Source organism: Macaca thibetana, chromosome 10, assembly GCF_024542745.1.
Source record: "Macaca thibetana thibetana isolate TM-01 chromosome 10, ASM2454274v1, whole genome shotgun sequence".
In the NCBI taxonomy this organism is placed as follows: Eukaryota; Metazoa; Chordata; class Mammalia; order Primates; family Cercopithecidae; genus Macaca; species Macaca thibetana.
Genome location: NC_065587.1, coordinates 50,894,329 through 50,920,767, shown reverse-complemented (window position 1 = coordinate 50,920,767; position 26,439 = coordinate 50,894,329). Strand labels below are relative to the sequence as shown.

The window sequence follows — 26,439 nt, the reverse complement described above, 5'->3', positions numbered from 1 at the left end:
AATTGTTGGGACTGGGCGTGGTGGCTCACACCTGCAATCCTAACACTTTGGGAGGCTGAGGCAGGCAGATCATGAGGTCAGGAGTTCAAGACCAGCCTGGCCAACATAGTGAAACCCCATCTCTACTAAAAGTACAAAAAAAGTTAGCTGGATGTGGGCCGGGCGCAGTGGCTCACGCCTGTAATCCTAGCACTTTGGGAGGCTGAGGTGGGTGGATCATGAGGTCATGAGATCCAGACCATCCTGGCTAAGACGGTGAAACCTCGTCTCTACTAAAAATACAAAAAAATTAGCCGGGTGTGGTGGTGGGCGCCTGTAGTCCCAACTACTCGGGAGGCTGAGGCAGGACAATGGTGTGAACCCGGCAGGCGGAGCTTGCAATGAGCTCAGATTGCGCCACTGCACTCCAGCCTGGGCGACAGAGTGAGACTCCCTCTCAAAAGAAAAAAAAAAATATTAGCCAGGTGTGGTGGCAGGCGCCTGTAGTCCCAGCTACTTGGGAGGCTGAGGCAGGAGAATCACTTGAAACTGGAGGAGCCAAGATTGTGCCACTGCGCTCCAGCCTGGGCAACACAGCGAGACTCTGTCTCAAAAAAAAAAAAAAAAGAATTGTAGGCCGGGCACAGTGGCTCACGCCTATAATCCCAGCACTTTGGGAGGCCGAGGCAGGCAGATTACCTGAGGTCAGGAGTTTGAGACCAGCCTGGCTAAGATGGCGAAACCCCTTCTCTACTAAAATTACAAAAAACTAGCTGACACAGTGGCACGCATCTGTAATCCCAGCTACTAGCTACTCAGGAGGCTGAGGCAGGAGAATCGCTTGAACACAGGAGGCAGAGGTTGCAGTGAGCCGAGATCATGCTACTGCATTCCAGCCTGGGTGACAGAGCGAGACTCCGTCCCAAAAAAAAAAAAAAAAAAAGAATTGATAACTACTCAAAAGTTGTTAACCACTAAAAGGAACAAAAGACCACTCTTACTCTTAAGGGATACAGAAGTAGAAAATGCAGAAAGCAGCAAACCTAGCACTTTGGGAGGCCGAGGCAGGCAGACCGCTTGATGTTGTGGCGCAGGAGTTCAAGACCAGCCTGGGCAACATGAGGAAATCCCATCTGTATTTAAAAGGCTTCTGGCCTCTTCAGAGAGGCTGGCTATTGCAGGAACCTGAAACTTCCTATGGTTAGGGCATAGTCCAATGGTGGTCTTTAGGAGTAGCCCACTGAGTAGCAGAGAAACTTGCTGGAGGACACAGAACCTGCATAGCTCACTTTCTTCAGGTCTTTGCTCATCATATTTTCTTTTCTTTCTTTTTTTTTTTTTTTTTGAGACAGAGTCTTGCTCTATCGCCCAGGCTGGAGTGCAGTAGCGAGATCTCGGCTCGCTGCAAGCTCTGCCTCCCGGGTTCACACCATTCTCCTGCCTCACCCTCTCGAGTGGTTGGGACTACAGGCACCTGCCACCACGCGTGGCTAATTTTTTTGTATTTTTAGTAAAGACGGGGTTTCACCATGTTATCCAGGATGGTCTTGATCTCCTGACCTTGTGATCTGCCTGCCTCATCCTCCCAAAGTGCTGAGATTACAGGCGTGAGCAACCACGCCCAGCCTCGGATATCACATTTTCATAGAGATTTTCCTGACTAGTTTGCTTAAACTTGCAATCCTACCCTGACACTTTATATCCCTGTCTCTACCTGTCATCAATATTTGACATACAATATCTTATCCTTAAAATATTTCATTTATTGTCTGTCAACACCATGGGAGCGGAGATTTTTTTTGTCCAGTTTATTCATTGCTGTGCCACAACATTAAGAATTGTGCCTTGACTGGGTGCACTGGCTCATGCTGTAATCCCAGCACTTCGGGAGGCTGAAGTGGGAGGATCACTTGAAGCCAGGAGTTCAAGACCAGCCTGGACAACATAGTGAGACCCCATGTCTTAAAAAAATAAATCCCTCCTTGTACGTAGTAGGAGCTCAGTGGATATTTCTTCAATATTGGCTGAATCATTATTAGGGTTAATCTTTATCATCTAACATAGATCAGAAACTGTTTGCCAGCCTCCTCATCAAGTGTGTGGTGCAGTTGGAATTGATACAGACCATTGACAACATTGTGTTCTACCCTGCAACGAGCAAAAAGGAGGATGCGGAGCACATGGTTGCGGCCCAGGTAAGAACAGGAGGCCTCGGGAAGAGCATCCCTGTCCATAGGGAGGTTGCTTTGATGTAGTGTTGTGCAGGAGCCAGCTCATACTGGCTTTCCAGAGCCCGTTATGCTCATCTCTTTCCAACCTCACATTCAGTGATGGCATGTTGATGCTTAAAATTGGCCTTAATGGGAATTATTTACATCAGAAAAAAACAGCAAAGACTAAACATCAGGGCTTCATTTTTTTTAAGTATATACCCCATACCCCAGAGAGTGGGTGTATCAACATACCACTGCTCAGATGCCACCTCACTAGTGTTAGTTATCACAGGAACTATTCCCCATAATTGATACAGAGTTTAATCACAAATAAGTGAGAAAGAAAAATATATATAAAGATCCTAGTTTTTCCTTCAAAAATTTCATTTTTTGTTTTGTATATGCAACTTTCTACATATGAGATTCTTCTTTTGTTGTTGTTCTTGTTGTTTTGTTTTTTTGGTGAGACAAAGTCTCACTCTGTCACCCAGGCTGGAGTGCAGTGGTGCAATCACAGGTCACTGGGGCTTCAACCTCCCAGGCTCAGGTGATTCTGCCATCTCAGCCTCTTAAGTAGCTGGGACTACAGGCACATGCTGCCATGCCTAGTTAATTTTTTACATTTTTTTGTAGAGATGGGGTTTTGCCATGTTGCCCAGCCTGGTCTCAAACTCTTGGACTCAAGTGATCTGCCCACCTCAGCCTCCCAAAGTGTTGGGATTGCAGGCATGCACCACCATGCCCAGCCTACATATCAGATTCTTGAAAACATAGAGAATTGAGTGTCCAAAAGTTGGACAGTAATCCTACACCATGGGTTACAAATGTCAGTGCTTCAGGGGCTAGCAGATCCCGTGAGAGTGAGTGAGTAAGTAAAGCGAGTGAGGCAGGCTGGGTAGGGACTGCGGTAAACCAGAAATCTCTAACTCAGTCAAAGCCCCTGCCACCTCTCAGCTGTAGCGCCCAGTTACCATCCAAGTGGGTTAAGCTGTGACAGTTTCTAGTGTTTCAAGAGTAGCCAAAATCAAGATTTTTTTTCATAGAGGAAGTCATGTTTTAAATAGTAGCAAAAAATAATGTAAATTTTATTACTGCTGGAAATAAACAGCAGTGAGTGTCCTTTTTGATTTTTAAATTTTAGTCAACTTGTTCAATAAAGTTTCCTAGCATTTCATACATGTTTCAAAAATGCATTCCTGGGCACGGTGGCTCACACTTGTAATCCCACCACTTTGGGAGGCCGATGCAGGCAGATCACAAGGTTGAGTTTGAGATCAGTCTGACCAACATGGTGAAACCCCATCTCTACTAAAAATACAAAAATTAGCCGGGCGTGGTGGCAGGCACCTGTAATCCCAGCTACTCAGGAGGCTGAAGCAGGAGAATCACTTGAACCCAGGAGGCAGAGGTTGCAGTGAGCCAAGATTGAGCCACTGCACTCCAGCCTGGGTGGCAGAGAGAGACTGTCTCAAAAAAAGCATTCCTGTAATGAAATAATTGGAGACACACACACTCCTGTTTATGCAATGGAGGCAGCACTGATGAAACTGAAACTTTGGCCAGCCAAACCTGGCATCATGGAACAGCTCAGTGTGTTCCTTCACCAGCCCGTGAGCAGAGTCTAAATGGAAATGTTTCGGGGTGTTGGGGAATAAAGTGTGTCTTATAGAGAGGATGACTTTGGGAGAGGATGACTGCCATTGTCTGCAATCACAATGCCAGAGCATTCCATCTTCTTCACTAGCTCTTCTATCCTCTGTCCTGTCCTCTAGCAAGACACGCTGGATGCAGATATCCACATAGAGACGGAGGATCAGGGCATGTATAAGTACATGTCTTCCCAGCACCTCTTCAAGCTGTTGGACTGTTTGCAGGAATCCCATTCATTCTCAAAGGCCTTCAACTCCAATTATGAGCAGCGGACTGTCCTGTGGCGAGCAGGTAAGGCCACACAGCAGATAAAATAGATGGCCACACTGGTCACCATACCAAAACATCATAGTGTTTGGAAAATGCGCAAAATTTTAAACATAGCTATAATAACTTAACAGATATTTTCATGCTTGAGGGAGAGAGAAGGGAAATATTGGATAGGTTTCATCCCAGTACATGGTAGATTCTCAGTACGTAATTGATGAAAAGACAAATTGAGGCCGGGTGCGGTGGTTCACGCCTGTAATACCAGCACTTTGGGAGGCTGAGGCAGGCAGATCACTTGAGTCCAGGAGTTCGAGACCAGCCTGGCCAACATGGCGAAACCCCATCTCTACTAAAAATATAAAAATTAGCCAGGCATGGTGGTGCATACCCGTAATCCCAGCTACTTGGGAGGCTGAGGCAGGAGAATCGCTTGTACCCGGGAGGCAGAGGTTGCAGTGAGCCAATATTACGCCACTGCACTCCAGCCTGGGCAACAGAGCAAGAGTCCATCTCAAAAAAAAAAAAAAAAGACAAATTGAAAGTTGGAGAATTGAATTGATTTAACAAGTCAAGAAATTTTATGACTGGGTGTGGTGGCTCACGCCTATAATCCCAGCACACTGGGAGGCTGAGGCAGGCGGATCACTTAAGCCCAGGAGTTCAAGACCAGCCTGGGCAACATAGCAAAACCTGATCTCTACCCAAAAAAAGTATATGAAAATTAGCTGGGCATTGTGGCGCACACCATACTCAGGAGGCTGAGGTGGGAGGACCACTTGAGCCCAGGAGATGGAGGTTGCAGTGAGCCAAGATTGCACACTGCACTGCAGCCTGGGCAGCAGGGGGAGACCCTGTCTCAAGGAAAAAAAAAAATTTACATTAAATTAAAAGTTAAATATGACATAAAAAATGTGGTAGTCTAAGAAAAACAGAAACCATTCATCAATTTTCCAAGCCTTTTAGGGGTTTATTCACTTTTCTACCTCCAAAAGTAAATACATAAACCCTGGAGGTAAATAATATTTTTTTCCGGGGTGTTGGTGGGATTCTCATTATTTTGAACTTTGCATACAAGTGATACTTTATATAATTTTTGTATTGTTACCATTACTTTTTGTTGTTGTTGTTGTTGAGACAGAGTCTTACTCTGTTGCTCAGGCTGGAGTGCAGTGGTGCAATCTCGGCTCACTGCAGTCTGTACCTCCCAGTTTCAAGCAATTCTCATGCCCCAGCCTTCCAAGTAGTTGGGTTTACAGGCACATGCCACCATGCCCAGCTAATTTTTATATTTTTAGTAGAAACAGGGTTTCAGCATGTTGGCCTGGCTGGTCTTGAACTCCTGACCTCAAGTAATCCACCCATCTCAGCCTCCCAGAATTCTAGGATTACAGGCGTGAGCTACTGCACCTGGCCTGGTTACCATTACTTTTTGTCCCCAAATATTTATTTTAACCCACAATTAAAGAATGTCATTTTTCTCTACAGCCTTAAAATATCCAGCTGTTTTATGTCTTTGCCTATAATAAGGTTTTGCTGGTGAGGGTGGTTTGCATATCTCTAAAGCTGATTGGTACTACTTTGTTTTTAAGAATGTGTTTTTATTTTTTTGTTTATTTATATTTTTTGGGGGGGGAGATGGAGTCTCACTCTGTCACCAAGCTGGAGTGCAGTGGCGCGATCTTGGCTCACTGCAACCTCTGCCTCCTGGGTTCAAGCAGTTCTCCTGCCCCAACCTCCCGAGTAGCTGGAACTACAGGCACGTGCTACCATGCCCAACTAATTTTTGTATTTTTGGTAGAGATGGGGTTTCACCATGTTGGCCAACATGGTCTCGCTCTCTTGACCTCGTGATCCACCCGCCTCGGCCTCCCAAAGTGCTGGGATTACAGGCTTGAGCCGCCATGCCCAGCCTAGAATTCTTAAGAGCTGTTACATTTGAGAAGCCAAAACCAATGGCTTCACCAGCCAATAAGCAAAGTCTAAATGGAGAGCAGGCCAGGCAAGGTGGTTCATACCTGTAATCCCAGCACTTTGGAAGGCTGAGGTGGGTGGATCACTTGAGGTCAGGGGTTCGAGACAACATGGCGAAACCTCGTCTCTACCAAAAAACACAAAAATTAGTGAGGCATGGTGGCGTGCATTTGTAGTCCCAGCTAGGCAGGAGGCTGAGGCAGGAGGGTAACTTGAGCCTGGGAGGTCGAGGTTGCAGTGAGCCTAGATTGTGTGCTGCACTCCAGCCTGGGTGAGAGTGAGACTCTGTCTCAAAATAAAATAAAATACCAATAAATAAATGGAGAACAGTACAGGGCATTGAAAAATGAAGTTCTAGGCCGGGCACGGTGGCTCAAGCCTGTAATCCCAGCACTTTGGGAGGCCGAGACGGGTGGATCACGAGGTCAGGAGATTGAGACCATCCTGGCTAACACGGTGAAACCCCGTCTCTACTAAAAAATACAAAAAACTAGCCGGGCGAGGTGGTGGGCGCCTGTAGTCCCAGCTACTTGGGAGGCTGAGGCAGGAGAATGGCGTAAACCCGGGAGGCAGAGCTTGCAGTGAGCTGAGATCCGGCCACTGCACTCCAGCCTGGGTGACAGAGCGAGACTCTGTCTCAAAAAAAAAAAAAAAAAAGAGAAATGAAGTTCTTATACAGAGGATGACTTTTGGGGAGTCGTAACTGCCTTCATTTGGTATCACAATCGATCTGTGTTAAGAATATATATAAAATGTTTCAGGCCAGGCTCAGTGGCTCATTTCTGTAATCCCATCCCTTTGGAAAGCTAAGACAGGAAGATTGCTTGAGTCCAGGAATTTGAAACCAGCCAGGGCTACATAGTAAAACCCTGTCTGTACAAACTCTAAAAAATTGGCTGGGCGTGGTGGCTCACGTAATCCCAGCACTTTGGGAGGCCAAGGCAGGCAGATCACCTGAGGTCAGGAATTTGAGACCAGCCTGACCAACATGGAGAAACCCTGTCTCTACTAAAAATACAAAAATTAGCCCGGTGTGGTGGTGGGCGCCTGTAATCCCAGCTAATCAGGAGGCTGAGGCAGGAGAATCGCTTGAACCTGGGAGGCGGAGGTTGTGGTGAGCTGAGAGTGCACCATTGCACTGCAGCCTGGGCAACAAGAGTGAAACTCCATCAAATAAATAAATAAATAAATAAATAAATAAATAAATAAGCCAGGCATGGTGGCACACATCTATGGTCCTGGCTACTCAGGAGGCTGAGGCAGGAGGATCATTGAGCCCAAGAATTGGAGGCTGCAGTGAGCTATGATCATGCCACTGCACTCCAGCCAAGGTGACAGAGCGAGATGGTGTCAAGAAAAGAAAAAAAAAAAACAGATGTTTCAATATTTCATGAAGTAACTAGATTTCTAGTTCATACACAGTTATCAGCATTATCTTAGAAATGTGCACTAATTATATAAATGTCTGATCTCTAGGTTTTAAGGGCAAGTCTAAACCCAATCTTCTAAAACAAGAAACCAGCAGCCTGGCCTGTTGTTTGAGGATCCTGTTTCGAATGTATGTTGACGAGAACCGCAGGGATTCCTGGGAAGAAATACAGCAGAGACTTTTAACGTAAGAAAAATAGTTTCTGATTAGATTTCTATCTGCCATATACAAAATGTGTCACAGCAATACTGTGGATTGAAAAGAGTGGGAGAAAATACATGCTGACACTCTGACAAATTATTTTCCTTTTTATTTTTTCTATTTGGTGACTCTCCCATTTCACTTTTAATGCCCTGAAGAGGGCAGAGCCTTATCTGTTTCACTGATAAGTCCTTGCTTGAGCCCAGGAGTTGAAGGGTGCTGGGAGCTACGCATAGAAACATGGACGGTGAAAACTGCTCCTAGCAGTGAGCAGGCTAGATGGAAGTCCTGACTCTGGCTGGAGCCTTGTGGTCTTAGGCAGGTTACTATCCCTCTTGGGACCAGGTCCTCTTTAGAACTGTTGTCAGCAATAACATCCCATCATTCCGTCTTTCCAAGAAGAATGTAATTTAAATCATATAACTAGGATGTGCCTACAAAATTATCCAGAAATGCACCAATGGGGAGAGAGTGGAATACTGATGAGGAAGCCCCAGCCAGAAAAGTAGGTCTTTGCCAACCAGCTTCCTGGGCATCAGCAGGATTCTGATGCCTGAGCTTTCTTTTTCTCCTGTAACGTTTAAAAACAGTAACACACAGTGCTGGCAAATGTGTGGTGAGAATGCACTCTCCTGCATAGCTCGTTGGAGTGTACAATGGCATGATCTTTCTGGAAAGTAGGTGGGATACCAGGAGCCCTGAAGTGTTCATTCTCTGTGACTCAGTCATTCCACTGTTACAGAATCTGCTTCAGAAAATATTTTAGAAATAGGAACCAGGAATAACACACAGAATATTCACTGAAGATTTATCAGGAGAAAAAATTTTAAGCAGCTCAACTAAGTTATGATATGTCCTAAATTACAATATTCTGAAATATCCCCATTAAAAGTGAATTTTTTTTTTTTTGAGATGGAGTCTTGCTCTGTTGCCCAGGCTGGAGTGCAGTGGCACAGTCTTGGCTTACTGCAACCTCCGCCTCCTGGTTTCAAGCAATTCTCCTGCCCCAGCCTCCTGAGTAGCTGGAACTACAGGCACGCGCCACCACACCCAGCTAATTTTTGTATTTTTAGTAGAGACGGGGTTTCACAATGTTGGCCAGGATGGTCTCACTCTCTTGATCTCGTGATCCACCCACCTCGGCCTCCCAAAGTGCTGGGATTACAGGCATGAACCACCGTGCCCGGCCTAAAAGTGAATTTTTTTTTTTTTTTTTTTTTTTTTTTTTTTGAGATGGAGTCTCGCTCTGTCACCCAGGCTGGAGTGCAATGGTGTGATCTTGGCTCACTGCAAGCTCCGTCTCTCAGGTACAAGCGATTCTTCTGCTTCAGCCTCCCGAGTAGCTGGGACTACAGGTGTGCACCATCACACCTGGCTAATTTTTGTATTTTTAGTAGAGACGAGGTTTCACCATATTGGCCAGGCTGGTCTTGAACTCCTGACCTCGTGATCCCCCCACCTTTGCCTCCCAAAGTGCAGGGATTACAGGTGTGAGCCACTGCGCCTGGCCTAAAAGTGAAATTTTTTTTTTTTTTTTTTTTTTTTTTTTTTTGAGACGGAGTCTCGCTCTGTCGCCCGGGCTGGAGTACAGTGGCCGGAGTCTCAGCTCACTGCAAGTTCCGCCTCCTGGGTTTACGCCATTCTCCTGCCTCAGCCTCCCGAGTAGCTGGGACTACAGGCGCCCGCCACCTCGCCCGGCTAGGTTTTTTTTTTTGTATTTTTTAGTAGAGACGGGGTTTCACCGTGTTAGCCAGGATGGTCTCGATCTCCTGACCTCGTGATCCGCCTGTCTCGGCCTCCCAAAGTGCTGGGATTACAGGCTTGAGCCACCGCACCCGGCCAAAGTGAAATTTTTAAGAAATAATTTTACTTAATGTGCGAACTTGTTCATAATACAATAAATTTTACTCCCAAAAAGAAGCTGCAAAAGTGTTTTTACTCGCAGTTTTCAGCAATTGGGGCATTTTACTTGTTTTTTAGAGTCAGGGTCTCGCTATGTTGCCCAGGCTGGTCTTGAACTCCTGGGCTTATGAGCTCTTCCTGCCTCAGCCTCCTGAGTAGCTGGGACTACAGGTGAGCAATTTTTCTTTTGAAATCTTAGCAGAAAAAAAAAAAAACTGGAAGGAAATCTGCCAGAATATTGTCATATATCCCTTAGAATGATGTAACTTTTTTCTTCTTTATAATTTTTTCTTTTATAATTTTTTACACTTATCAGTTACCTTACAATGAGAATAAATAAGTCATATAGTGAAAAGATAATTAATTAACTAAAGGAGGCACTAATGCCTTATTTCTTTTTTTTTTTTTTTTTTTTTTTTTTTGAGACGGAGTCTCGCTCTGTCACCCAGGCTGGAGTGCAGTGGCCGGATCTCAGCTCACTGCAAGCTCCGCCTCCCGGGTTCACGCCATTCTCCTGCCTCAGCCTCCCGAGTAGCTGGGACTACAGGCGCCTGCCACCTCGCCCGGCTAAGTTTTTGTATTTTTAGTAGAGACGGGGTTTCACTGTGTTAACCAGGATGGTCTCGATCTCCTGACCTCGTGATCCGCCCGTCTCGGCCTCCCAAAGTGCTGGGATTACAGGCTTGAGCTACCTCGCCCGGCCACTAATGGCTTATTTCAACTTAAGCCCAAAAGAGAAATACCTACAGTCTTATAAAGTTTCTGTAAAGGAGATATGTAAGGCCAGGCGCGGTGGCTCACTCCTGTAATCTCAGCACTTTGGGAGGCCAAGCCAGGCGGATCACAAGGTCAGGAGTTTCAGACCAGCCTGGCCAACATGGCCCTGTCTCTACTAAAATTACAAAAATTAGCCAGGCGTAGTGGCGGGTGCCTGTAATCCCAGCTACTCGGGAGGCTGAGACAAGAGAATCACTTGAACCTAGCAGGCGGAGGTTGCAAAGAGCCAAGATTGTGCCATTGCACTCCAGCCTGGGCAACAAGAGCAAGACTCTGTCTCAAAATAAAAAAAAGAGATATGTAAATGTCAAGTTTTTGGCATAACATGATTTTTTTTTAAAAAAAGCAATTAAATGTGATTGTGAGGAGAGAAAGGCAGTTATATAATTGTGAGTAATAAGCTCCTATGCTACAGACATTGATTGAGCTCAGCCCTAGGCATGTGCCAGGACTGAGCCAAGTTATCACTTAACATATTTATTTCATGTAATCCTCACAACATCCCCTTGAGTTTGAACTTTTTTTTTTTTTTTTTGAGACAGTCTCACTCTGTCGCCCAGGGTGGAGTACAGTGGTATGATCTCAGTTTACTGCAACCTCCAACTCCCGACTTCAAGCGATTCTCGTGCCTCAGCCACCTGAGTAGCTGGGATTACAGATATGCACCACCACTCCCAACTAATTTTTCTATTTTTAGTAGAGATGGGGTTTTGCTACATTGGCCAGACTGGTCTCGAACTCCTGGCTTCAAGTGATCTGCCTGCGTTGGCCTCCCAGAGTACTGGGATTATAGGCATGAGCCACTGCACCCGGCCAATTTTTTATCTCCATTTTATAGCTGAAGAAACTAAGGCTCAGTGATTTCCCCCAGATAGCACAGCCAGAGTGGGTGCTCAATGGTTACTGCAGTGGCTGAGCTCAGAGGCTCAAGCTTACATCTATAATCCCAGCACTTTGGGACATCAAGGCAGGCAGATTGCTCAGCCCAGGAGTTCAAGACCAGCCTGAGCAACATGGTGAAACCCCATCTCTCCTAAAAATCAAAAAAGCCAGGAGTGGTGGCGCAAGCATGTAGTCTTAGCTGCTCGGGAGGCCGAGGTAGGAGGATCAGCTTGAGCCCGAGGAGGTCAAGGCTACAGTGAATCATGGTCACACCACTGCACTCCAGCTTGGGTGGCAGAGCAAGACCCTGTCTCAAAAAAAAAAAGTAATTAAAAAAAATGTTAAAAGAATTTAAAAAATTGCACAAGAATGAATAGTTCTCCCCTGAATGTGAGATGTTAATCAATTGTTTGATATGCCCTCACCTCTCTAATTCTTCTAGTGTTTGTAGTGAAGCTCTTGCCTATTTCATCACCGTGAATTCTGAAAGCCATCGGGAGGCCTGGACAAGTCTCTTGTTGTTACTTCTAACCAAAACTCTCAAAATAAATGATGAAAAGGTATGAACAAGTAAACTCTGACATTTCCACTAGGACATAAAGTTTGGGTTGGCTTTTCATTCAAGAGTTTGCAGTAACTGTTTTCTCAGTTCTCCCAAGGATGGTTACATGACTAGCACCATTCTAGATGCATTGGAGAGAAATTAATTCATTACAGAAAATGGGTGCCACAGGATATTAGGGCTTTTTCCCTGGAAGAACCCTAGTTGAAAAGGCTGAAATTTAGACCTCATGTGTTGCTGTTAGGAATGGTATGGTGATTTTCAGTGCAGGAAGAGGGTTAAGATTGTGAAGTACTGGTTTTGACCTAGGAACCTGCTTTACAAAATAAAAGAGCTGTTGACGTTTGGCAACAAGACTATCCAAATTTAATTAAAGTTAAATATAACTGAAAGAAGCTTTAATTTGCAAGGTTTTCTTTCAACTTTTTTTTTTTTTTTGAGACAGTCTTGCTTTGTCATACAGGCCGGAATGCAGTGGCGTGATCTAGCTCACTGCAACCTCTGCCTCCCAGGCTCAAGCCATCCTCCCACCTCAGCCTCCTGAGTAGCTGGGACCACAGACACACGCCACCACGCCCGGCTAAGTTTTTGTATTTTTGGTAGAGACGGGTTTTCACCATGTTGCCCAGGCTGGTCTCAAATTCCTGAGCTCAAGCGATCCACCTGCCTCGGCCTCCCCAGGTGCTGGGATTACAGACGTGAGTCACTGCGCCCGGCCCCAACTTTCTAATAGCAAGCAAAGCACCAATATTGTAATAAGTTTCAGGGTGAGATTAACACTTCTGAAAAACTGGTGGCCCCCAGAAAAACTGTCTAATTTTATCTGTTTCTCTCCCACCTCAAGTTCAAAGCACATGCTTCAATGTACTACCCCTACTTGTGTGAAATTATGCAGTTTGACTTGATCCCCGAGCTCCGAGCAGTTCTGCGGAAGTTCTTCCTACGGATAGGTGTTGTGTATAAGATATGGATTCCAGAAGAGCCATCACAGGTACCAGCAGCACTGTCACCAGTGTGGTAGCCCTGGCCGCCCCGGCCACTGCTGCAGCTCTGCAGAATGTTCAGCATGCCATCTCTGACTGGCACATCTCGTGAAGGGTCATAGAAACAAGGAGTTGGCATCTTGGATCTCAGAATGACCTGGATACGGATGGCCTCTACGCTGCTCCATCACAGTCCCCAACTAAGGCTTATGGTATTTCATTAAACCGTTGCATACCCAGTTAGCACAGTAGGTGGGGAGTCTGCTTCATCTCTATCATTCCATTTTTCTGATTAAACTGTCAAATCTGTCATTGCATATGCCATCATTTTCTAGCAAAATCCCATGATTGGCCATAAACGTTTTGTAAGAAGAAGTCACTCTCCTTGAAAATACTGAACATAGCTGTATAGGTTTGTGATTATTAGAGAGTATGTTAATAAAACTTCTTGTAACGGCTAACTGCCACCTAAAATATGCTGGGTTTTCTGTTGTTGTTTTGAGTGTGTTAGAGAAATTTGAGTGTTTTTGTCAGTTATGAGTCAGCCATAATTAGATTAGTTTAGGGACAGGTTGGGATTAGAGAAGAGTTTTTTTTGTGTGTGTTTTGTTAATGTCTGAGTGATTTTAAAAGTATTTTACAAAAAGATATTGAAAATTTGGTTGAAGTTTAGTAATTAAGTTAGAATTAAGAGTTTTGCGAGGTTAAAAAAATGTGCCTCGTGGATCTCCCTGTTTTAGTAACATGGGGACAAAAAGTCAACAGGAAAAAGTGAACAATTTAATGAAGATGATTATTAGCCTTCCTTGAAGTATTTGTGGATGGGTGTTAAATTAAAATTTCCAGAATACACTGTCCATCTCACACACTCTGAAATCTAATATATGAAGTAGTAATGAAAATGAAGTAGTAATTTAACCAGAGTTCATTTATCCTTGAATAAACCTTTTTATTTTTACCTCAGAAAAGTGAGTATACTGGCGGTTAGTGTCACTGCTTTGCACAGTCCCCATTAGACCCTCCAGAGAGGGACAGTAACTGTGCATAAGAAGCCGCTCCCATGAGCCTCCTTGGCCTCATGTCATGGGTGGAACTGGAGCTGTGTCGGGGCCAGCACAGCTGAACTGTGACAATGGCAGGAGGTAGCATGTGCCCAGCACTTCCATTAATCTGAGCCTAGGAGTTGAATTCTTCGGCAAAGTTAGATTCTGAGGTCCTTATTATGTTAATGATGGTGCAATACTCTCACCTGCAGTAGAACTGAGTTCTGATGCAGCTTGTGTAAAAGCGGGCAGTACACAAGTACGACCCGAACCTGCGAACAGTATACATGGATGCTCACCCATGAGAAGGAGCACACACGCCTCATTCTCTGCCCTCACCCACTGCTCACCTAGAGCATCGCTAAGCGTTAGACAAAGTGTTACACGGAGTGATTAAAACATTCAGACGTCTACCTACGCTCTTTAGTCCTGTAAATTGGGTTGTATTGATGTCAACTCTGGTGCCTTAGAAGTTAGTAGTTTGGGAACCTATCTGTAAAATCGGATGTTTTTTCTTTGTAGAGAAGGATTTCTGGTGCTTTTGCTTACTAAGAGACCGATATTCTTAAGTTGTTTTCTTGTTTTAATAGCCTTGAGAAATGTTTGGTTTTTGGCCAGCAGAATTCTTATCTACTTTTTTCTTTCCCAAAAAGTGTTTTTTAATTTCTCTACCAAAGAAAAAATGAACAAGTTTAGGTTTTTACATGACGTACATACATTAGATAAAAGGAGCTACATAATTTAGCAGGAAAGGACTACGGGAGAATACTTTATTGTGAGTGGAAAATGTTGGCACATTTGACTGGCTTGCCCTGGAATCCACTGCACTGTGAAACCTACGCTCCCTGATATCATAGCACGTTGCCACCTCAACAAGTCAGTTGCCTCCATTGATATTTGTACTAAAGGTATACATGGGGAACACGTGTTCATTCATTAAGTTTATCTTGCATGCAGCTATATCCCTGATTGGTTATTTTCCTTTCCTTCTGAGGTTCTCATGTCATTTTCTTCATCGAATGTGACTAAAATCTTTCCGGTGTCTTCCTGCCCTCTCTTTAATTTTGCCTCTTGCAGGGTAGCAGATGTGTCAGTGCATTTTATTACTTGCTGAAGACATTCCGGCTTAAATTTCTTATTAGTTTAGTATTTTAAAAGAATTAATTTTCTGAATGAGGCATTTGAATTGTACCAGCAATGGACTTTTAAAAAACTGGATGTAAAACCATTCAGGGTAATTTTTCTTATCAGTGGACAGTGACGAACAGAGGAAATCCCTTACCTCCAATAATAAGCCATTCAGCCTAAATTCATTTTTATGAGTAAATCTATTCTTTCTCATGGTAAATGTGGCCTGTGCCACTCAAACACTAGTGAAATGGTATGTACAACTGCAACATCAGGCCAGAACACCATTTATTTATCTGAGTAATGTAGGAGAGTGAAACATTTTCCAAGGCCTTATTTCTTTTTCAGAATGCTTTAAGTGTTGATTATATGTGCTAGGTCTCTCGAGAAGTTTTTATTTGTTACAATACTGCTGCTTTGAGCAATTTTGTTTCTCTTCATTGTCTGTTAGGGAAATCACCAGCTTTGGCATCTTAACAACAAACAGTGGATGGGTAATTTTTATTTCTGATACGCATCTTTAGAGTCAAATATATCTTTTCCTTGTACTCCTTGTGTACAACCAAAGAACATACATTATGAAAATTGTATTATAATATCTGGAAACACAACATTTTCCTCTGACAGATGACTTTTGTACAAAATGAGAAAAAAAAAAACCCTGTACTTTTTTTTGTTGTTCTTTTGTGATTAAGGGTATATACATTTAGTAGTCTTTGTTATTAAAGGAACCTGCTGATAAGTACAAGTATGACCATCTCATTCAGATGTTTGTTGTTATGATGCAAATGGATATTGGTTTCAATAGAAGCTGGATCCTTAATACTGCATTTTCCAAATTTTGTTTTAATATTTTTGTTAAAGTAGACATAGCTGAACTCACATGAAATCTTGGAATTTTGTTATCAGCAGCTTTGCAGTTCGGGAAACAAACCAAAGCTGAGTATTTTAAGGAATGAACATACCTGGAAATCCTTGCTCTCAAAACAAAACAATGTAATCTATCAAAGGTGTTGTTTTACTCAGTGTTCTAATTTTTAAAAAATTTTATCTGCATATTTGCATCAAATATTTATGTGCAAAATGTATGTTTTACCTCCTTAAAATGCCTAAAAGTTAGTTAATAGTTACTTTGGTTTAATCTATACACAATGATTAAGTGCATTTAATATTGGTAATTTAATGAAAACCATTCCTTGCCCAATGGATGTATAAATTTTTGAAAGAATAAGCAGAATTATATAATATGAAATGCTATGTAAAGTTTTCTATGTAAAAATATTATGTATAATACTATTAAAATATCCCATGCTTTGATCAGGTGGTAAATCAATAAAAATTTAAAAAGTATAGCTGTTTCTAATGTAGTAATTTTAAAAACATGTATCAAGCCATAGTTTTGGATCAGTTTATGTCCCTCACCAATCAAAGGGGGAAAATTCCAGTCATGAGAAGATTCTTTATATACTTCTTGAATCTATTAACTTTGTTGTTGCTAGTTACAAAATTTAATTGTAAGGATCAAGCAGTAGCTATTGGTTGAACAAGTACACACTGACAGCTTTGAAACGTTCAGATGCTAATTTATTTATTTATTTATTTTGGGGACAGGGTCTTGCCCTGTAGCCCAGGCTGAGAGCAGTGGTACAATCACAGCTCACTGCAGCCTTGACCTTCTGGGCTCAAGTAATCCTCCCACCTCAGCTTCCTGATTAGCCGGAACTACAGGGCCAGTAGTGAGACACCTTGCCCGGCTAATTTTTGTATTTTTTTGTAGAGATGGGGTTTCACCATGTTGCCCAGGCTGGTCTTGAATTCCTGACCTCAGCGATCCTCCCATCTTGGCCTCCCAAAGTGCTGAAATTACAGGCGTGAGTACCACGCCAGCTGAGATGCCAATTTTTAAGTCAGTGTGACAAATACTAATCAGATTCTCATACCAGTGTTTAGGATCTACATAAATTTGATTCGGGACATAGTTCCATACACAAGAGTAAGAGACTAACAGTATAATTCCCCAATAATTAAACTAAAGGTATAATTTTCCAAATCACTTTTAGTAACACAATAAATTCTAACTTTTTTAAAAAATAGAGATGGGGTCTCTCACTATGTTGGCCAACTTGGTCTTCAGCTCCTGGGCTCAAGTGATCCTCCCACCTCAACCTACCAATGTATTGGGATTACAGGCGTAAGCCACTACATCCAGCCAATTCTAATTTTTTAAGTCTAGGGTCTGGCATGGTGGGAGGATTGCTAGAAGCCAGGAGTTTGAGACCAGTCTGGGGAATGTAGTGAGACCCTACCTTTACAAATAATAATAATAATAATAGCCAAGCATGGTGGCACATGCCTGTAGTCCCAGCTACCCACGAGACTGAGGTGGGAGGATTGCTTGAGCCCAGGACGTCGAGGCTGCAGTGAGCTGTGTTTGTGCTACTGCACTCCAGCGTGGGTGACAGACAGCCTGTCTCAAAAACACAGAAACCAAAAAAACTTCTGGCCACAAAGCAAAAAGTTGCATAGCCACGGTAAAGATTTAGTTGGTTATAAAGTTGTGGTATTGCCAATTTAAGCTAATACTTCGTTTTGGAGGTTTTATACACAGTATTTTTGTTAGGGATCACAATTCTGCAACCTCTGCTCCAAAAAGAATAGAATGAGTGTTCTTAAAGGGAGCTTAACTTCTGAACTCTTAATGATTCATATCTGTGCATAGAATCTGTGATCCCACATCCCAGGTGGAAAGCAAGCAATCTTTCCACCTCAGCCTCCCAAAATGCTAGGATTACAGGCAAATGCCACCATGCCCAGCTAGGTTTTTGCTGAGGTAACAACCTCTTATCTCTTGTCCCTCCCTCCACCACAAAAACCACAAACAAAAAACACTTCTTTTTTTTTTTTTTTTTTTTTTTTTTTGAGACGGAGTCTCGCTCTGTCGCCCAGGCTGGAGTGCAATGGCCGGATCTCAGCTCACTACAAGCTCCGCCTCCCGGGTTTACGCCATTCTCCTGCCTCAGCCTCCCGAGTAGCTGGGACTACAGGCGCTCGCCACCTCGCCCGGCTAGTTTTTTGTATTTTTTAGTAGAGAGGGGGTTTCACCGTGTTAGCCAGGATGGTCTCGATCTCCTGACCTCGTGATCCGCCCATCTCGGCCTCCCAAAATGCTGGGATTACAGGCTTGAGCCACCGCGCCCGGCCCAAAAAACACTTCTAACAGCTTCCTTCTTCATGGCTGTCTTTGGCAATGTTTCCATTTTTTTTTTTTAAGAGACGTGATCTTGCTTTGTCACCCAGGCTGGGGTGAGTGGCCTCATTGCAGCTGACTGCAGCCTCAATTTCTCGTGCCCAAGCCATCCGAAGTTCTTTGTTCTATTACGTGGACAGACACAAAGGGCACGGCATTTATTAAGTTCTGTTAAAGTCTTCTCTGCCTCTCTCGTGTCTGTATTTATGTGGCCCATATCTTCTATGTGGTTGAGTTGTTCCCCTTGTTTATCCAGTATTGTGATGATCTTGATTCCTGCATATTGAGACTCAATGGCTAAACTGAGGATTCTCCTTGTACTTTCTAGAGACTCAGCAGCAACTTGGTGAAGCCTCAGATGAATTCTCTTTTGATTCAGGATCTTGCTGTGGCTCCCCCAGGCTGGAGTGCAGTGGCAGTGGCACCATCATAGCTTACTGCAGCCTCAAATTCTTGGGCTCAAGCAATCTTCCTGCCTCAGCCTCCCCAGTAGCTGGGACTACAGGCACACCTCACTATGCCCAGCTAATTTTAAAAAATTTATTGTACAGACAGGGTCTTGCTACATTGTCCCAGCTGGTCTCGAACTCCTAGGCCCAAGTGATCTTCCCACTTCAGCCTCCTAAAGTTCTGGAATTTACAGGTGTGAGCCACTGGGCTCAGCTCTGAATTTCTTCTAATGACAGATTATCCATGATGAATCAAAACTATCAGGCATGGGCCAGGTGCGGTAGCTTACACCTGTAATCCTAGCACTTTGGGAGGCTGAGGCAGGCAGATCACTAGAGGTCAAGAGTTCATAACCAGCCTGACCAACGTGGCAAAACCCTGTCTCTACTAAAAAATACAAAAATTAGCTGGACACGGTGACACACACCTGTAGTCCCAGCTACTTGGAAGGCTAAGGAACAAGAATCACTTGAACCTGGGAGGCCGAGGTTGCAGTGAGCTGAGATCACACCACTGCACTCCAGCCTGGGCAACAGAGCAAGACTCCTCAAAAAAAAAAAAATTACTTGGCTAATTTTTGTATTTTTAGTAGAGACTGGGTTTCACCATGTCGGCCAGGCTGGTCTCAAACTCCTGACCTCAGGTGATCTGCCCGCCTCTGCCTCCCAAAGTGCTGGGATTACAGGCATGAGACACTGTGCCCAGCCTCTGAAGACCCACTTCTGCCTACCTGTCATAGGCAGAAAGCAGCCCTAGGTTCCTGCTGCCCTCTGAGAGAGTCCTGGAAGGTACTCTGTCCTTGACCTTTGGGCCACATTCCATGGACTCCTGGTAAAGTCTCACTTCTCCCTTCCCTTCCACCAAAAGAGGAAAGAAGGAGAACTTAATGGCTGGGCACAGTAGCTCATGCCTATAATCCCAACACTTTGGGAGGCTAAGGCAGGAGGATCACTTGAGGCCAGAAGTTTGAGACCAGCCTGGGAAACAGTGAGACCCTATCTGTCCCCCTCCCCATCTCCCCACTAATGAACTTTCTCCTGCTAGCTTTCCATATTGATCATTTTTTGACTCTTGCTATTTCAACCATTCTTCAGCCTTTAACTCTCACAATAACCTGCATAAAGTAGGTACTATTATCATCATCACCAACACCCCTCCTTTTTATAGAGAGGTACGGGCTCAGAGAGGTTGACGAACTTGACTTAGGCCACTCAGCTGGATTCGAAGCCCGGCAGCCTGGCTCTAGAGCCCGCCTCTTAAACACTGCTTAGATCTAGCCTGGTACCATGCTTCACACCTGTAACCCCAGCTCTCTGGGAAGCCAAGGCAGGCAGATTGCTTCAGCCCAAGAGTTTGAGACCAGCCTGGGCAACACAGTGACACTTTGTCTCTATTTATTTATTTTTTATTTATTTATATATTTTTTGAGATGGAGTCTGGCTCTCTCGCCCAGGCTGGAGTGCAGTAGTGCAATCTTGGCTCACTGCAACCTTGGCCTCCCAGGTTCAAGCAATTGTTGTGCCTCAGCCTCCTGAGTAGCTGGGACTACAGGTGCGTGTCACTATGCCCAGCTAATTTTTGTAGTTTTAGTAGAGATGGGATTGCGCCATGTTGACCAGGCTGGTCTCGAACTCCTGACCTCAGGTGATCTACCCACCTTGGCCTCCTAAAGTGCTGGGATTATAGGAGTGAGCCACCACATTCAGCCTTGTCTCTATTTAAATAAATAAATAAATAACTGCCCTGCTCCACTTCCAATGTATTTCTTCCACTTCAACCTTGATGCTCTTTTCAGTCTTGCCCTGGAGAGGAAGGGCTGCTCTGATGTGCTGGAGAGCAGATGGACAGTGGTAGATAATATGGGGCCCTGGCTCCTGTGTACAGAGAACACACTTAGTACAGGACTAACATTTGCAGGCTCTAGGGCAGAAATACAAATGTCAGCTCAGATGCTCTGAGGGTCAACGTTTTAAAGCTCTATGTAAAGCTTTTGAATAAGACATTCTGTCTTCCTTCCTTTATAAATGTACCTTTGAAAAGATCTGGAAGAGCAGGTCAAAGATGGAATTCTCAGGCTCCTCAGAGCTCCACACCAGAAAGCAGCAGCACCGGGTGGCTGGCCCAAGACCAGCACCTTGCTCTCTCCACCTCAGGCTTCACCCTGCACCACAAGGCTTTGCATGTGTGCATGAATGCCCAGCCCTGTCCAAACCCCCTGCAAACCCCTTTTTGACCCAAGTCACCCTTCCAGCATGTGAGTGCTCACAAGCTGCTGTGCAGCCCGCCTCTGAAGAAGTGACCCAGGCAAGGGTCTCCACAGGCCAGGGGCCTATGGGTCGGGAATTCCAGGGCCCTGTGCAACAGCAGCGTGGTCTCAAAGGGAGTGGCATGTGTTCTAGATGTGCACACCCATTCGGCTCACAGACAGGAGGGAACAGCTGGAGGAGGGCCAGGATGAAGCCCTCTAAAGCAGGGGCATGGCAAAGGTCTGCAGGCTTGCCCAGGTCTAAGGCAGGTCTAAAAATCCCACTTCAAGAGATGGAAAAAATATAATTTCCCATCAAGAAGCGTGAAAAATACACTTCTAGGTCAGGCATGGTGCCTCACACCTGTAATCCCAGCACTTTGGGAGGCAGAGGTGGGTGGATCACCTGAGCTAAGGAGTTCAAGACCAGCTTGACCAACATGGTGAAACCTGTCTCTACTAAAAGTACAAAAATTAGCTGGGTGTGGTGGCACATGCCTGTAGTCCCAACTATTTAGGAGGCTGAGGCAGGAGAATTGCTTGAACCTGGGAGGCGGAGGTTGCAGTGAGCCACTGTAATCCCAGCAATTTGGGAGGCCAAGGTGGGTGGATCACTTGAGCCCAGAGGTTTGAAACCAGCCTGGGCAACACAGAGAGACCCTATCTCTGCAAAAAAAATTTAAATATATACATTTAAAATTGTTTTAATTAAAAATATATAAAATAAGGAAATAGAGGACATAAATAATATATTAGCTACAACTTATATCCTAATAAAGGAGATTTCCTGTTTTGTATGAGTAGATTTTTTTGTATTTTTGAGACGGAGTCTCGCTCTGTCACTCAGTTGGAGTGCAATGGCGCAATCTTGGCTCACTGCAACCTCTGCCTCCTGGGTTCAAGCAATTCTCCTGCCTCAGCCTCCTGAGTAGCTGGGATTACAGGTACATGCTACCACGCCCAGCTAATTTTCATATTTTTAGTAGAGACGGGGTTTCACCACGTTGGTCAGGCTAGTCTCAAACGTGTAGATTTTTGTAACATGTAAACATATATTTAAACAGAAATAGGCCAGGCGCGGTGGTTCACGCCTGTAATCCCAGCACTTTCGGAGGCCGAGGCAGGCAGATCACCTGAGGTCAGGAGTTTAAGACCAGCCTGGCTGACATGGTGAAACAATCTCTACTAAAAATACAAAAATTAGCTGAGCATGGTAGTCGGCGCCTGTAGTTCCAGCTACTTGGGAGGCTGAAGCAGGAGAATTGCTTGAACCTGGGAGGTGGAGGTTGTAGTGAGCCAAATTTTGCGCCACTATAGTCCAGCCTGGGTGACAAAGCGACACTCTATCTCGGAAAAAAAAGAACAAAACAAATTAAAGTGCCTCCATTTTAAGAAAGATAACAAACAACAATCAGATACTTCTCAATGTTTAGCTGTTAACACTCTTCTGCATCTCAGTTGGGCTTTAAAAGTGAGATTGAGACATAAGACTTGTTCTTTCCCAGCATAACCAAATGTGTCCATGCCTTTCTGGATCCAAAATAAAATGAAAAGTTATCTTCCTCAAGGAGCACATCATAAACAATGTGTCTTTTCAGAATGTCTTACATTAGACAGATTGGGATTTTTTTTTTGTTTTTTCGGGGGGGGGCGGTTCAGAATCTCGCTTTGTCGTCCAGGCTGGAGTACAGTGGCACGACCTCAGCTCACTGCAACCTCTACCTCCCAGGTTCAAGTGATTCTCCTGCCTCAGCCTCTCAAGTAGCTGGGATTACAGGCGCCCGCTATCACACCCGGCTAATTTTTGTATTTTTAGTAGAGATGGGGTTTCACCATGTTGGCCAGACTGGTCTCAAACTCCCGACCTCAGGTGACCCGTCCTGTCCTCCCAAAGTGCTGGGATTACAGGCATGAAGCACCGCGCCCGACCTAGACAGATTGTTTTATAAGGGTTTGGAAAGAAAGGAAACTACATGAATGAGTACTTAGTCTCCTGCTCCTTGAAGTGGATGAATTGTTTTCTTTGGTTTCCAACACAGTCTGTCAAGAGTTGTAGCAAACCCCAAGAGTATGTGTACGTAGTAGAGGTGGGGTGGGGAGGATTCCCAAGGGAATCTTTAGCTATCACCATGCAGAGCAGAGAAGGAGGACACTCAGCCTTTCCGTGGCTCTCACCTGCATCATTCTTCCAGTGGCTGCAAAGGGCGATAGGCATTAGGCGAAGACACCCCGACACCACGAGCGGTGTCCACAGACATGACTGTTTGGCACAGCTCGAGGGTTTTCTACAGAAACTGGCAGAGATGCTAGACAGACACAAGATGCCAGCCAGCCTCGTTTGTGACTGGCTCTTTTTTTTTTTTTTTGAGACAGAGTCTTGCACTGTCGCCCAGGCTGCAGTGCAGTGGCCCGATCTCCACTCACTGCAAGCTCCGCCTCTGGGTTCACACCATTCTCCTGCCTCAGCCTCCTGAGTAGCTGGGACTACAGGTGCCTGCCACCACACCCAGCCAATTTTTTTGTATTTTTAGTAGAGATGGGGTTTCACCGTGTTAGCCAGGATGGTCTTGATCTCCTGACCTCATGATCCACCTGCCTTGGCCTCCCAAAGTGCTGAGATTACAGGCGTGAGCCACCGCGCCTGGCTGTGACTGGCTCTTAGAGGTAGAAAATAGTAAAGTCGGCCGGGCGCGGTGGCTCAAGCCTGTAATCCCAGCACTTTGGGAGGCCGAGACGGGCGGATCATGAGGTCAGGAGATCGAGACCATCCTGGCTAACACAGTGAAACCCCGTCTCTACTAAAAAATACAAAAAAAAAAAAACTAGCCGGGCGAGGTGGCGGGCGCCTGTAGTCCCAGCTACTCGGGAGGCTGAGGCAGGAGAATGGCGTAGACCCGGGAGGCGGAGCTTGCAGTGAGCTGAGATCCGGCCACTGCACTCCAGCCTGGGTGACAGAGCGAGACTCCGTCTCAAAAAAAAAAAAAAAAAAAAAAAGAAAATAGTAAAGTCATCAGGCTCATTCTCCCTAGGACTAGAGGAACATGTTAATTATATTAAAGCATATTAGTGGGCTGGCGCCGGTGGCTCACACCTGTAATCCCAGCACTTTGGGAGGCTGAGGCGGGTGGATCATGAGGTCAGAAGATCAAGACCATCCTGGCTAACACGGTGAAACCCCGTCTCTCCTAAGAACACAAAAAATTAGCCGGGCGTGTTGGTGGGCGCCTGTAGTCCCAGCTGCTCAGGAGGCTGAGGCAGGAGAATGGTGTGAACCCGGGAGACGGAGCTTGCAGTGAGCCGAGATCGCACCACTGCACTCCAGCCTGGGTGACAGTGCGAGACTCCATCTCAAAAAAAAAAAAAAGGCCGGGCGCGGTGGCTCAAGCTTGTAATCCCAGCACTTTGGGAGGCCGAGACGGGCGGATCACGAGGTCAGGAGATCGAGACCATCCTGGCTAACACAATGAAACCCCGTCTCTACTAAAAATACAAAAAAATTAGCCGGGCGAGGTGGCGGGCGCCTGTAGTCCCAGCTACTCGGGAGGCTGAGGCAGGAGAATGGCGTAAACCCGGGAGGCGGAGCTTGCAGTGAGCCGAGATAGCGCCACTGCACTCCAGCCTGGGCGACAGAGCGAGACTCCGTCTCAAAAAAAAAAAAAAAAAAAAAAAAAAAAGCAGATTAGAATGATTAAGATGATTACTGGTACTATTGCTGCAATAGTAAAAATACATCTTTTTCACCAATGTCTCTCACTCATGTACCTTTCTCCATAGACTTCACTTATTTATATATGGTATTTCATTCAACATGCAACAAACATTTATTGAGCAGCTACTGTGTGCCTAGTGCTGGGGGTACAGCTGTGAATACCATCAATACGGGGTTGGTGCGGTGGCTCACCCCTGTAATCCCTTCTCTTTTTTTGAGATGGGAGTTTCGCTCTTGTTGCCCAGGCTGGAGTGCAATGGCGCGATCTCAGCTCACTGCAACCTCTGCCTCCTGAGTTCAAATGATTCTTCTGCCTCAGCCTCCCAAGTAGCTGGGATTACAGGCATGCGCCACCATGCCCGGCTAATTTTGTGTTTTTAGTAGAGATGGGATTTCTCCATGTTGGTCAGGTCTCAAACTCCCAACCTCAGGTGATCTGTGTGCCTTAGCCCCCCAAAGTGCTGGGATTACAGGCATGAGCCACCACGCCCGGCCCTATCCCAGTGCTTAAGGAGGCTGAGGTGGGAGGATCACTTGAGGCCAGGAGTTTGCCTGGGCAACATAGTGAGAGCTCATTTCTACAAAAAAAATTCAAAATTAGCCGGGTGTGGTGGCAGGCACCTGTAGTCCTAGCTACTCAGGAGGCTGGGGTGGGAGGATTGCTTTAGCCCAGGAGGTCCAGGCTGCAATGAGCTATGATTGTGCCATTGCACTGCAGCCTGGGTGACAGAGCAAGACCCTGTCTCTTTAAAAAAAAAAAAAAAAAAAAAAAAAGAAAAGCCCTTGCTGTATAGAATCCCTTAGGTTATGGATGGGGGGGAAGGGCAGGGGTTTAAGAGGGGAGAGGCGGAAGGAGGAACGACAATAAAGAAGAGACAATTAGTTGGGGAGTGATAAATACCATAATGATATCATGGAACTAGGGCTACCAGATCAAATACTGGGCACCCAGTTCAATGTGAATTTCAGATAAGCAATGCATGATTTTTAAGTATAAATATGTCCTATAAAATATTTATACTAGAAAATTATAAATTTTTTTCTAAAATTCACATTGACCTGGGCAGCCTGCATTTTATTTGCTAAAACTGGCAGCGCTAAATTGTGTTCTGGGTGATGCTGTGTGGGCAATTTCAGACAGGCCTCTTTGTGGAGGTGACATTTGCGCTGGAATCTAAACGTAAAGAAGGAGCCAATAATTCAGGGATCTAGAACATCCCAGCACAGGGAACAGCAAGTATAAACGCTCTAAAGTGGAAATAAGCTTGGAGCTTAGAGGAACAAGAAGAAAGTGGGGTGGCGGAGCTGAGTGAGGGTGAGGAGGAGGGAAGCAGAAGGTGATCAGGGCAGGCAGGGACCAGATCATGTAGGTTTGTCGGCTGTAATGAGTACCAAAAACTTACATACCAAGCCAGGCGCGGTGGCTCACGCCAGGAATCCCAGCATTTTGGGAGGTCAAGGTGTGCGGATGACTTGAGGCCAGGAGTTCGAGACCTGCCTGGCCGTGTCTCCCTCTAAAATAGAAGCTCCAAAAGGGACAGGAAGTTCTCCTGCGTCTGAGACCCTATGTGCATGACCTTGAATCGATCAGCATTGAACAATTCCTACGTGCCAAGCCCTGACATCAAAATAGGTCACAAGCCAGCAGCCGCTCGCTGAATCTGCGTTCCTCTTTGGAAAACGGAAACCGTGAAGCCTGTTGGAATGGTCAGAGCCAAAGGGCATTGTCACTTGTGACATCAGCGCAGAAACAGAGCGGGGTCCGGATTGGCCCTTAGAACTTGGGTGGGGACAGAGC

At 45.2% G+C, this 26,439-nt stretch overlaps 1 protein-coding gene across 2 annotated transcripts in view; it reads left to right on the top strand.

Annotated features, from left to right (window-relative positions):
- ARFGEF2 (ADP ribosylation factor guanine nucleotide exchange factor 2) overlaps positions 1 to 16,340 on the top strand; it is a 113,727-nt gene extending 97,387 nt beyond the window's left edge. For both annotated transcript variants that reach the window (XM_050807427.1, XM_050807426.1), the window contains exons 35-39: positions 2,044 to 2,174; positions 3,965 to 4,133; positions 7,560 to 7,698; positions 11,717 to 11,834; positions 12,681 to 16,340. In XM_050807427.1, the coding sequence (XP_050663384.1) occupies positions 2,044 to 2,174; positions 3,965 to 4,133; positions 7,560 to 7,698; positions 11,717 to 11,834; positions 12,681 to 12,857 (734 nt within the window). In that variant the 3' untranslated portion in view covers positions 12,858 to 16,340. The remainder of the gene's footprint in view (positions 1 to 2,043; positions 2,175 to 3,964; positions 4,134 to 7,559; positions 7,699 to 11,716; positions 11,835 to 12,680) is intronic.
- Positions 16,341 to 26,439: the final 10,099 nt, after the last annotated feature.